Here is a 12,884-nt window from a genome sequence, read left to right on the forward strand (position 1 = left end):
CCCCTGTAAATTTTATAGCTGAGCAACGTTTTGAACCTGAATTTTTCACATAACTCAAGCTCACGACAGATATTTCTATACATGATGGGGTGTGCATATGTTATTTCCAATTTCCCATCATGGAGATTGTTACCTGTAATAGTTTGGTTTGAAGGGCCCATTTTTATTAAGTCCCAGATATTTTGCTTGATCATCTGTTAGTTCGGTCAGATGGGCATCAAATGAAGGCAGGTGCAAGCTAGCAACATATTCATCTAGAAAGAACAAAGGCAGAGTTAGCTGCTTTAGATTATAAAAGCCTCTAAGTGCCTACATGTCTGAGAAGAAGCTGTTCACACCAATACTAGATGCAATAGAAGGTCAGGTTGTCTAGATCATTTTGCTAAAGTTTTTCTCTGTTATTGACCAATAATGGATTATGTGATCAATTTTGAAGCATATTCCTGGCTTTGAGCTGTCCCATAGCATTCAGTCCTGGAACTTTAGAAAAGTAAAATTTTACCCTGACATCATTGATGAGACAAGTTAACACCAGAGCGAGAGAGATCAACCATTGGAATCTCCCATTCTAGACTATGAATATTTAACAGATATGAATATTTAACAGATGTTTTGATTTTTTGGTTGGCCAGCCAAGTAGCCCTCCCTCCCTTGGATCCCTAGGAGGTATGTGCTGCTGGATGGGCTAAGGCTCACATGGGATCTCTCTCTCTCTCCTGGTCTCTCCCGGCTCAGGTTGCGGGAGGGGAGCCTAGCCCAGCCCATGGGCAAGGCAGGGAGAGACCAGCACGCACGTGCGCAGGGTCCTTTATAGTAGGCAGTAACACAAGACCTGCAAGTCTCATGTTACCTTCCCACTATAAAAGACCCTGCACACCCGCTGGGCTTGTCTTTCCTTCGCTGCCACTGAGCTCAGTGACAGTGAGGGAAAGCAAAGTGCGGAGCTCACACGGCGGACCAGCGTGGGCTGGGGTGAGGACCAAATGCCCACTGGAGATGGGGGACCCCCTGGGGGCCAGATGGGGACCCGCAGAGGGCTGCAAGTGGCCCGCGGGCCAGAGTTTGGGCACCCGTTTTAGATTAATGACCCACTTTCTAATAAAATCATTTCCTTAGTAGAATATCCATAGATTGTTTACAAACAATTTCAACAGATAAATTACAATCAATACAACAGACAAAAATCAATCATATGCTAGCTTCTGGTTCAGGAAGCTGATGTGAAACAGCAATGCATACAAAGTTCTTAGGCACAAGTATATTAAACATTTACAAAGTGTGGCTGCCCAGCACAAACATTATGAATAAGAAACTAGATGTATTACAAACATACATGATGGGACTTAACAGCCATTGAAACGCAAGACAACCCTCAAACTACAGCAAATGATACTACCATTTTTTTCTTACCCATCTTTTTAGGCAGGAGATACACATCTTGTTTGTATCGTCCCTCAGGAGCATTGTAAAGCTCAATCAAAGCCAGAGCCTGTGAATATTAGAGACACACTGGAAGTTAATTCCAACTGCAGACTTTGTCCAGTCTTTCTGGCATGCAAGGAAAAGTTATCAATACAATTTTGGTATGCCTCGTGGTTAGCCTATTAAGCTACAGTATCACACACTTGGAGGATCAATTTTACGGAAATTATCACAATTTATCAAATTAAGTTAGGGTTGTTGCTACAGAATGCAGGAAATTAATGAAAAAGGAAACCAACAGATATATCTTAGTTGGAAGATAAGGGATAGAAGACTGCTAAGGAGTTATTGCTTTAACAAAAACCACCAAAAACTAATACCTGAAACAGATGCATAGGGGTATTTTATTGGAAAGAGGGGCTAATCTCCATACATGGGTCAATGCTAAGGGAAGGAACATCACCTATAACTCCTAGGAGGAAGGGCAGTATAAAAATGTTAAAAACAAACAAACACAACATGTGCATGTGGAATACTAATCCAGACAGGATGGAAGTATTCTTGGTCAGTAAGAAAGCTTATCCCTGGAATAGAGAAATACCCTCTTTTGAATAGGTTAGAATTCCCCCCTGAATTATCAGGTTTGCAGCTTGCAGCTGCTCCTGGATCCACTTATCAGGTTTTATTTATTTATTTATTTAGCATACAGCATATAATAACATGGACTTATATAACAATTAAACTAGATCAATGTCCAGTTCATCCAGCCATTCAAGGACAGAGTTACCTTCATTGCAAAAGTCAGACCATGGGCCAGTATATGCCCTCAGTTTGCAGTCAGACACAATATGGTCTGGCGGGAAAACCCATAATCACCCTGTGGGGTAGATACTAGCCCCCATTTAAACACTGAGTCCTGGCAAACACCATGTAGGGTATGGATCCTGTTCAAAGTTTTCCAGTGTTGGCAAGGTAAGTTGAAACCTGGCACCTTAAGTGTAGGATTGGCTATATATCTACCTGTTTCTGGGCATTCGACTGCCCATTTAACTTTCCATTGTGCGTTGATGTTGAAATTATTGTGCAGATGTTGTGCAAGTGCCAGAGAAGGCTTCCTGGATTTAAGCCTACCAATTGATAGATGAGGAAGATCGGCATGCACTGGTAAAAGTGGGTTGTTGGTGAATTTTCTATATTCTTTCACTAAAGCCTCTTGTCTCCATAGGGCTGGTGGTGCTATGCGGCTCAAAACAGGGAGCCAACAGACAGGAGTTGGTCTTATACTTATGCCACTTATCAGGTGGCATCCATAGATAGTTGCAAACATTCCTGAAGGTAGCAGAACTGGCCACGATCACATTCCATGTATACTACTGTGTTTTGCACTATGTGAGGCTGCGCTTCAAGAACATTTAGAAAATGAAAAATGCTGTTGCTAGGTTGCAGATGGACAGCCCATTTGGAAATGATAGGTAGAACTTTTTAGGCCCTAAACAGCTGGGGTTCAAGGTACCTGAAAGACCACATGTTCCTATGCAATCCCACCCACTTGATCCATGCTGAAGACTCTGATCCAAGTTCCCCCTCTATCAGGTGATTATTAATGATTAACCCATAATCATTAATGATTATTCAGAGCCAGGGCCCTACTGGCTGCAACAGCCAGATTTTGCAATGTCCAAAAGTCCATCTCACACCTTCCCTCTTTTGCAAACTTCTTTTGAGATGGACCTTCCATCTGAATTGCTCTGACCTCCTGATTTAATGTTTTCCCTGGTAATTTTGTTGCCTATTTTATTATTCTTTAAAAAATAGTGTTAACTGAATTTAGGATACTTTCATGATAGGCTGTTGTAAACTATTTAGAGGTCTAAATGCCTCCCCCCCCCCCGATTTAAAAATAGTACGAAATAATACAATACATATGCTCTGAAATTAGGAGAGAATTGGGAAGGGCATCCAATAGTTAGGTGATGAGAGTTCAGCAAGCTGCAACAAGTTGTTTTCCATCTTCCATGGTTACCTATAAAGCCTTAAAATGTAAGGAACTTGGCTACTTAGGTCTGTTATCTTCCACATTAACCTGTCTGAACTCTGTATCCATCGTCAGAGGTTCTCCTCTGGACATCCCCCCACCCAACTGAAGTTATGCAGGTAGTGACTTGAGGGAGCACCCCAGATATGGAATAGTCCTCCTCAGAGAAGCTCACTGGGCATGAACTTGAATGTCTTTTCAGTATCTGATAAATACTCTATTTGGCTGGATATTTTGGCATGTTTTATAGTTGATTTAACAATGCTTTATGTCTTGCTCTAGATATTAATCACTTTGATCATTTGCTAGTTTAGCTTTATTCCATATGCCTTCATTGTATCCATTTTCAACTACACACTGTCCTGCAAACCTTGTTACTGAAAAACAGCTTACAGACCAATCCTAAACAATTTTCCAGTGCTGATACAGCTGCAAAGCAGCCCCGAGGTAAGGGAACAATGTTCCCTGACCTTGAGGAGGCCTCCATGACTGTCCCTCCCACAGCAGAATGCAACGTGTGCCCCACTGGCACAGTTTTATTGGTGCTGGAAAGTTGGTTAGGATTCGGCTGTTATATATTTGTAATAATTTACTGCCTTAATTAACAATTGGCTATCTGATTCAGTTCTCCATTTTTCCTCCCCACCCCATTTTTCTAGCTAAGCCATGCCCACCGCTAAATCCACATTTTATAAAGTTAAAACTTCACTGTATGCTACAGAATAAAATAATGCAAGTTTACATTCTTTGTATTATGTGTTTTGGTACCAGAGTTATGATTATTTATATAGTATGCTAGTACTCTGGGTGCAATAAAATCTAATACTATTCATCTGTTTAAACAGTAATCATGACAGCCAAAGCATAGTTCAAAGAAATCCACTAATTATACTTTTGCACACAAATAATTGCAGAATTATTATGGTCTCTATGAACACAGAACCATTGCAAATATGAGATAAGACAGGCAAAAGATTGTTATAGTCATCTACCTGAGTGGTAGCTGTGATGGACAAAACGAAGGTAGGAACGGTTGAACAGCTCAGATTGAGAAGTCGCCCCTAGAATGACCAGGCAGGAGGAAAATTTTTTTTGAGAAATCACTATGCAGTAGTTACAATTCATGTAAGCTATGCATAATATTTCAGATTTACTTTTCTAAACCTGCTAATCAACAGATTTGGTTTATCATAAGTTATATGTTTGTAGCTAAACCATTTTAGATTGTACAGGCTTCCAACATGTCACAATGAAGGAAAAATAAAGATGTGTGCTGAACTCAAAAGAACAGGAATGGGTTAAGTGGCAAGGGAGATCAGGTCTGCTTAAACCTCAGCCTCCCCATATCTACACACCCGTTTGTCTAATACTGAATCTCTTCTGTAAAGCAGAAGCCAGATGATGTAGAACGTAATCAGATGCCCCCCTTCCCTCCTCCTTTTCAGCAGAATAGCTTCTTCAGGCTTGCATTATACCTAGCTTAAACTGGTGTCTACCCTATCATCTTTCAGTACTCTGGAATCTGAGAAGCAGAAAGAGGGCTTCTTTACAGTGTCCTTTACCAAAGCTTCCATTCATTCAGGTCTTCCCAAGCATACCTCAGCTAGTAGGACAACTCGCTTGCCATCAGGCCAGATTACATGATCCACCTGAGAACGGACACGTTCCCAAGTCAGCTCTGGGGTACGAAGACTAGCCTGGAAGATGAAGAGATGAAGCCAAAGTTCAACCACCATGTTTTGTTGGACAATCTGGAAGAACAGTTAAACTTAATAGATGCTCACCACATCAATTTCCGTATTTGAATGACCCATATTACATACAATGCAACTATTCTTCATTCGATCCAAGTGTTCTCGGGTCACCACATTCTTATTTCCTAAAAAGAGAAAGTGAAGGGAGACTTGAATTGCTAAATTTTCACTAAAGCTTTAAATTCTGAAGCTGCACATGGAAAAGATCAGCCAGTGGTACAGCATAAATTCCCATGTATTCCTAGAAAGATCGTAATGCTAATCATGGAAGTGATTCCTGATCAAGTATAAGTACTAACTAGCAAAACGAATCAATTGAAAGAATATATGCTCATGCGTGAAGAGAGGAAGCGTACAAATACAATTTCCCCGTGTCTCAGACAAGTTGACTTGGCTAATTCAACTTCACGCAATTGACAAAAAGAAAAAAAAGTAGCTTAAATATTGCATGTGATTCTGCCACCATTCCACTTATTAAATACATGCCCAAAAAGTGAACATGAGATCCGAGAATGAGGCTGCTGTTCCTTCAGTCAGTTTTAGCTCCCACCTGTCTCTCGTAACTCTTGAAGAGACAATGTGTATTTCAAGGTAATTTGGGGTACATGTGATTTTAGTTTTACACTCTGGAAGGTAACCCTTGCATAAGACGAGAAGCGACTGTATACACATTCACACACTCTTATTGCTAGACTGCTTTACCTGTGCAAGTTATGACCACATCCACTTGGCGAATGACTTCATTGAGTTTCACTACCCGAAAACCATCCATACTGTCAAAGAGAAGGGGAGACAGTAAACCATCTCACCAATGAGAAACAAAACAAGTATGTTCAGATTTCAGATGACCATGTAAAACCGCACACATGCTTTATCCCCCCCCCCCACATAAGCCAAAAGCTTTCACTGGCAATATCACAGTGGGTTTGTGAATGAGCTTTCCCACAGAGCATTTGGATAAAGTGTTCTTTAACAGCCTAGTTTCATGAAGAACTTTACAGTTGCCATTTACTCCAAAGTGTCTTTCAGAAATGATGGTAGCTGTACTGTGAAGAGATATTGGGTCCTTGTTTTTCTTCAGCTGAAAGTTAAATTAGTTCATATATTACTGGTATTAAAAGCACTGTAAGAACCATCTCCCTGCTTTTGTAGAATGAAGACCTTGTAAAAATGTAGACCAGCACCTGGTTGTTTCCAATGGGGAGGAGAGGTGATCAGGAAGAAATAACTTATGAATGATTTGACATTCATGCATTGAAACATTTCCTATGGATGTCTCCCTGTAGCTTCACTTCCTTCTTAAACTCTGCTACTCTGCACATTAATTTCATACATGTTCTTGAAAATAATGAAATTGCAGGGAATGGTAGCAGCAACAGAAGTCATGGAGAAGTAAGATACTAGCCCAGGTTAAGTCACAGAAACCTGCCCTATAGTATACTGAAGCTCTTCTTATGTCTTGCAGACATGGGATAGAGAAAGAATGTCCACTTTTTTCTGGTATCTGTAGCACCCCTGAAAAATGAATTGTGATAGTCGGAAAAGAAGTCACACAGATGTTCTGAAAGATCTGTTAAAAACAGCATGCTCCAAACGCTCTTCAGAGTTTAACAACCAGAGAAATAAACATATTTTAAAAAATTAATCTTGTAATGGGGATTCCAGTTAGATGTCACTGCTTCTATAAACAGTACTGGATTCTGCCTTCAGTATAAAAAAATCAGGATCATTCAAGATGACCGATTGGTGTAGGACCTCCTTGCACTCGACATCTACCATACTCTGTAGAAGGAGATTCCCTTGAGGTTCCTTGCCTCTTCAGGACTAATAGTCTTCGTATGGTGACAAATGTCTAAGTAACAACTAAGTGACAAGTAATTAGCCACAACAGTTAAGCTGCACATGGTTCCACAGACAAATCTTCTCAGACCCATGAGATAAATGATCTTAGAAATGGAATTAGAAAGGTGTAACTTAGTGATGCATACTGAAGAAGCCCTCAAAGGAGAGCCTAATGTTTGAGCACAGGAGATGGAAGATCCCCTGAAGATTTATACCTTCTTATGAGGATAGCCTTTGACTGTGAGGTTCTGGGTAGAGGAAGGCTCTTCTTAGCAGACTGACTTCATTTCAAACTTCTGAAGTGTCCCAAAGAGAACAGCAAACAGTAAGAGAAGAGGCTAGTGCTCTCAGAAAGCAGCATTTGCAATACCTCATCTCTTACCAGGCTTGAAGAGCACAGATGGGGTCAATCTCTGTGATGTAAACTATGGCTCCTAGGGCTTTCAGAGCTGCACAGCATCCCTTTCCAACCTGTAATACACAAACATAGCAGCCACAAAAATCAAAGCGAAAGTAAGTGTGTTGTGGTAACTTAAACTCACAGATTTATTGTTGCCTAGGCTATTGTGGATTAGAGCCTACTCCAGATGCATACTTATCTTCAGTTGGCACATCCATGCACAAATGAAGTGGTGAGACCTAAGATCTATAAAATGCAAGAGGTACAGCAGAGCAGTAACATTTCTACATAAAGCTCAAGTTTACATAGATAGAGCATTAATGGACAGGCAGAGTATTAATGAACACAGATGCCCAGCTTACCATGTGAGAAATATGGGGAAGTTTACATATTTCTTAAAAATGAACTTGACTGCAGCAATACAGATAACAGTAGTCAATTTGTAGCAGTCCATGGGTAATTTTGTTCTATACCTAATTACTGATTTGCTGTAAAGACATTAGTTCTACCTATCCCTTCATGCATTGCTGTATTATTTTATCATTACTTCCTGGTTCTCTCTTTATGGAAGTAGATAGTTTATTCTGTTCCCTGTCACAAAAAGCTGACCCACACATGACAACTGCACTGGTTTCCAAATATGTATGCACTTAAAAATATTTTCCTGTTCATTTTTAAAATGGATTGTGTTTTGTGCATATATGCACAGCCTAGTGAATGGGAAAAAACTGCTCCCATCCCCAACTCCTTTACAGATTAAAATAAAATTCTGTCTCATACACACATGTGCAAGCATACAAGGTTTATAGTTGGGGTTACTGGATACAAAAGGGGACAGCATGCCTATACCTTTAACCTTTGCATAGAAGAGGGAATTTTGTCAGGTGCAGCTTTTTAAACCCTTCCATGTAGAACTGCACCTGCCAAAATTCCCTCTTCTATGCAATGGTTAAAGGTATAGACACGCTGTCCCCCTTTGTAACCCTATTTACAGGATCTCTCAATATTTTTTCACAGTAAAGAAGATTTCTCAGACACTAAAAGAAATACATTTAAAAATAAGATCTCTCGCAAAAATTTCAGGTATTTAAATCTTTCAAAATGCATAAACAATACTTGATAGAACTGTGAATTTTAAAGAATAAGAAAAAGCAGGAAATACAAGGTTTTCCGTAAAAGACACTTCTAACTAAACAGACATCTACATTTCAGGGGAACACTTTCACCATTCATCATCACCAATCATGGACTGCAAATACAGAAAGCCACATGAGAAATGTGAGGAAGCCATGTCATTACGTAGAGACCTTCACTACAACATAGCATAGCATAAAAAAAAATTATACTAAATGTGTAGAATACCAAGTGGTAAACTCTCTGTTCTGACTATCATTCTGTCCACTGAGGAACATTATGAAGCAAACTCTAACCTAATTTTTGAAGACAAGATAGCTCCACTAAGCCTATAGTGTCTATAAAATGTTGGAGATGGACAGTCAGAGACTAGCAAGTGGAGGTCAGAACCTAACATCCCATTAGGTGTTAGTAAAAGCCATGCTGAAACAATGCAATCCATGCAAGTGCTCATATTATGTGAAATGGATGCTATAATCATGTCTAAAGTATTTTCCAGATTTATTGCAGAAATACAGGTGTCCCCCTATGTACACAGATCTGATATCTGCAGATTCAGTTATCCATGGATCCAGAGGGGCACCCCTCCCTGTGTACTCATTAATGTTGTTTAAAGGCTTACTGTCAAGTTAATGTTCAATCTAGTCTCTTTAAGCATTCAGGCTGCCTGCAACCTGCCCGCACATGCTATAACCTTGCAAGCTTATAGCATTCTGTAAAAAGGAGAAACACTTCACTGGTAAGCCTCTAAACCAGTGGTTCCCAAACATTTAGCACCAGGACCCACTTTTTAGAATGAGAATCTGTCAGGACCCATGTCATGCTGTCATGACCAGAAGTGACATTATGAAGCAGGAAAATTTTTAACAATCCTAGGCTGCAACTCTAGGATTGCAATCCATACTTACCCAGGAATAAATCCCATTTATTATCATTGTTAAAGCATATACATAGTAGCCTGTTAAAAGTACAGATCTGTGACATTTCCCCAAATGCAGTCACATACCATGGTGGCATCAAGTCTAATATATTTAAAATAAAATTTTGAAAATGAATGGGAACCCACCTGAAATTGGCTTGTGACCCACAGTTTGAGAAACACTGCTCTAAACAATAATGGGTGTAGACAGGGTTTCCCCATCTCTGCATTTTCCAAATCTGTAGGGGACCTGGAATGGATTCCCCACAGATGGGGGAGGGGTGTGCCTGTACAACTGAGAACACTCTAATGATGGAAAAATACTTGCTAGTATCAGCAACCAGCAATTACAATGCAGCAAGATACAAAATCTTCATTTACAACACAATTTCTTCCTAATGCTTCTTTTATGAATCAAGATAAGAAGCCATTTACTAGTAAGATGTTAGATAATTACCATAGTTGATAATGTAAAGCAAAAGCAAAGGTGAAGTAAAGTAAATAAAGTAAAGCAAAGGTAACTTTTCACAATACACTGAAGAACTGCTGAATCAGCCAGGAACTCACCTCACCATAGCCACACACCACCACTTGCTTTCCTCCAAACATCACATCAGTTGTTCGCTTTAAACTGTGGAGAAGAAACAGATCCTTAGTGAGAAATTGCCTACATGCAATATACATGCTTGAATCAACCTAAATGCTTTGGAATTCCACAACATGGCTACACACTTCAGTTGAACCTCCCAGCAAAGTTTTGATTTAAGCTCCAAAGCAGGACAGAATACATTTGCACAAGACTAAAGCTAGAGGCTCCCTTCAGATTTTTTTCCTGGCTAAAGCTTTGTGCCAGACTCACCCATCCAAGATGGACTCTCTACAACAGTACAAGTTATCAAATTTTTGTTTGGTGACAGAGTCATTGACATTCATGGCTGGAACACAGAGCTTCCCAGCCTTTGACAATTGGTATAACCTAAAAGGGAGAGAAAAACATTTCAGAATGAAATATTTTACAAAACCCATAATTTACAGGGAAGGGGCATGTATTTTTCCTGGGCTAACATCAACACTCTACATCTTGCCTTCTTCAGAAAAGCAACAGGCAACAGTACTGCTGTAAAAGGCACAAGGCGCCCCAACCGTTTCTGCTTCTAGTATATAGTTTTTTTTTCTTTTTTGAAATAAGACAATTTTGAAGCTGAGGCATCTAAAGACTGATGAACCTAGTTACTTGGGGGTATTTATATAAATCAAAAGCAGCAGTTAAGGTTCATACATGGTTATTCAATACCATAGGTTCAAGTGGTTAAATATGCTACAAATAAACTCCCAGTTCTTGTGTTTTTTTTCCTTACTTATGGCTATGTTTCAATAGGATACATTCCTGACAAATTTACTGTACAGAAGCAAATGCAGCTCTGTAGCTTAAAATAGTTTGTCTTAAACTAGACTTAAGTAACAGTCCTCTTGACTGCACAGTATAGAGCTTTAAAAAAATGCAGCTTAATGATTTTCTCCAGGCATCACCTTCCCAAGTATTGACATCAAGGTGACCAGTCAGTAGCTGCCCAGATCTTTTTTCCCCATACTTGAAAATGAAGCATATTCACTTGCCTCTAGTCTCCAGGCACTTCCCGAAGCCCCAAGGCAACATCTGCCAGTTCTTTCAGCACCCTGGGTTTTGTTTTTTTTAAAGGCACCTGCCCCTTTTCTACCTGATCATAATAATTTGAGATGCACTTTTCAATACCCATCCATCTTACCCAGAAATTCCCATCCATCTTGAGTAGTATTCCCCCAAGCTGCATGACTTAAAGCCGAGCTCCTTGCAGCACAGAGCTCAGCAACCTGAAGTTTGGCAATGGTATATGATGTCATCACTGAGCATCTAAAGACAGCACTGCAATGCAGTTCTATGCAGCTCAAGAGGAGAAGGAATCTGCTCAGTGGCATGGACCCCTGACAGGGAATACAGATCTTGAGCCCTTTACTTCTTGAGAGTTTCTATTCACAGAATCTCTCCCCTCACCTTAGAGAGATTATGGCAAGTTCCTGCTTCAGTCAGGTGTTAAAGTTTAACAGGATACTGTATGCAGAAGAATCAACAGGAATTCTGTCATACAAGGACAAGTGTCCTAGAACGCATTCTCCCTCCCCTTCACCCTCACAATGTGAGAGGTTGTTTGCTAGTGTTCACGGCAAAGCACGTTTATTGAGCTATCCCACAAAGGTCTTCTGAAGTATAGTTGCCCCTCATCTTATGCAAGTGTTATGTTCCTGAGTCAGTGCATAAAGCTAAACTCGAATATACTAAAAGTTGCCTTGAAAAGTCCTTACATCCAGAAAACATATACTGTGTCTTTAAAAATTACAACACACAGGCAGGAACTGAGACTGAGGGAACAGCAGCTTCATTCTCCAATCTCATGCTCACTCTCAGGCATGTATTTAGTACAGGGATGTCAAACACATACAGAGGGTCTAAGTTAACATTCATGGTGCCTGCTGGGGGCTGGAAGTGACATCACTAAACAGAATTTGAATCATTAAGCAGAAAGTGACATCATTAAGCAGATGGCCAGAAATAAGCACTTTGTTCTCATATAGAAACTCATTAGCTGCAAATGGCAGAAGAAAAAATGTGTAAATCTTGTTCATATTATCAAGATATGAGAGAGCCCAATTATCAAGCTGGGAGAGCACAATTATAATAGGAGCCAGAGAAACTGCTCCTATGGGCCGCATATGGCCCATGGGCCTTATGTTTAACACCCCTGATTTAGCAAGTGGAATGGCAGGCAGAATCACCGGACTGTTTTTCACTATGTTTTTAGTTTGCTGAGTGCGTGTGGTTGAACTCGCACAAGTAAAGTGCTCCTAAGATGAGGGGTGACTGTACTTTAAAAGAAGCGGTCTCCAAACTGGAGGCTACTGCACGCTAGGAATACCTTTCCCAGTGCAACTGGCACTTATTCTGGCGCGCCATGGCACTTCATGTCCATAGATCGAGATGCGATGTGCTGCTCTGGCCAGTTGCATCTATGGTGCAATGCATCAGAGGTCATTGCACCCGGATTTCAAGGCAGATGCAACTGCCCAGAACATTGCGTCATCCCAACCTGGAGACGTGAAGACCTGCAGCATGTCGCAACAGTAAGCACTGGTCATGGGGGGAAGGATTTGCCCAAACCCCAGATCCATCCCATTGGCTGGGGTTTGGAGTGAGCTGCTTTAAAGAAACTTAGCTTTCACTTATTTTGGCATTTTCACATAATTTTGATGTTTATTTTATCCTTTTTCACTGAGTTTGTAAAGAATTAGTACATTTTAGTGTTTGTTGTAATGGTTTTTCAACTATGATTTACTTATGTTGTA

At 40.3% G+C, this 12,884-nt stretch overlaps 1 protein-coding gene across 2 annotated transcripts in view; it reads right to left on the reverse strand.

The window, feature by feature from the left end:
- AHCYL1 (adenosylhomocysteinase like 1) overlaps positions 1-12,884 on the reverse strand; it is an 83,212-nt gene that overhangs the window by 3,671 nt on the left and 66,657 nt on the right. Inside the window, exons 8-16 of one of the 2 annotated variants that reach the window (XM_066625051.1) lie at positions 10,366-10,482; positions 10,074-10,137; positions 7,436-7,524; positions 5,914-5,984; positions 5,242-5,336; positions 5,056-5,154; positions 4,450-4,518; positions 1,411-1,489; positions 134-254 (exon numbers count right to left, since the gene is read on the reverse strand). In XM_066625051.1, coding sequence (XP_066481148.1) covers positions 134-254; positions 1,411-1,489; positions 4,450-4,518; positions 5,056-5,154; positions 5,242-5,336; positions 5,914-5,984; positions 7,436-7,524; positions 10,074-10,137; positions 10,366-10,482 — 804 coding nt within the window. Of the gene's footprint in view, positions 1-129; positions 255-1,410; positions 1,490-4,449; positions 4,519-5,055; positions 5,155-5,241; positions 5,337-5,913; positions 5,985-7,435; positions 7,525-10,073; positions 10,138-10,365; positions 10,483-12,884 lie in introns of those variants that run through there. The other variant, XM_066625052.1, reaches the window with a different exon arrangement.

This window comes from Tiliqua scincoides, chromosome 4 (genome assembly GCF_035046505.1).
Source record: "Tiliqua scincoides isolate rTilSci1 chromosome 4, rTilSci1.hap2, whole genome shotgun sequence".
Classification (NCBI taxonomy): Eukaryota; Metazoa; Chordata; class Lepidosauria; order Squamata; family Scincidae; genus Tiliqua; species Tiliqua scincoides.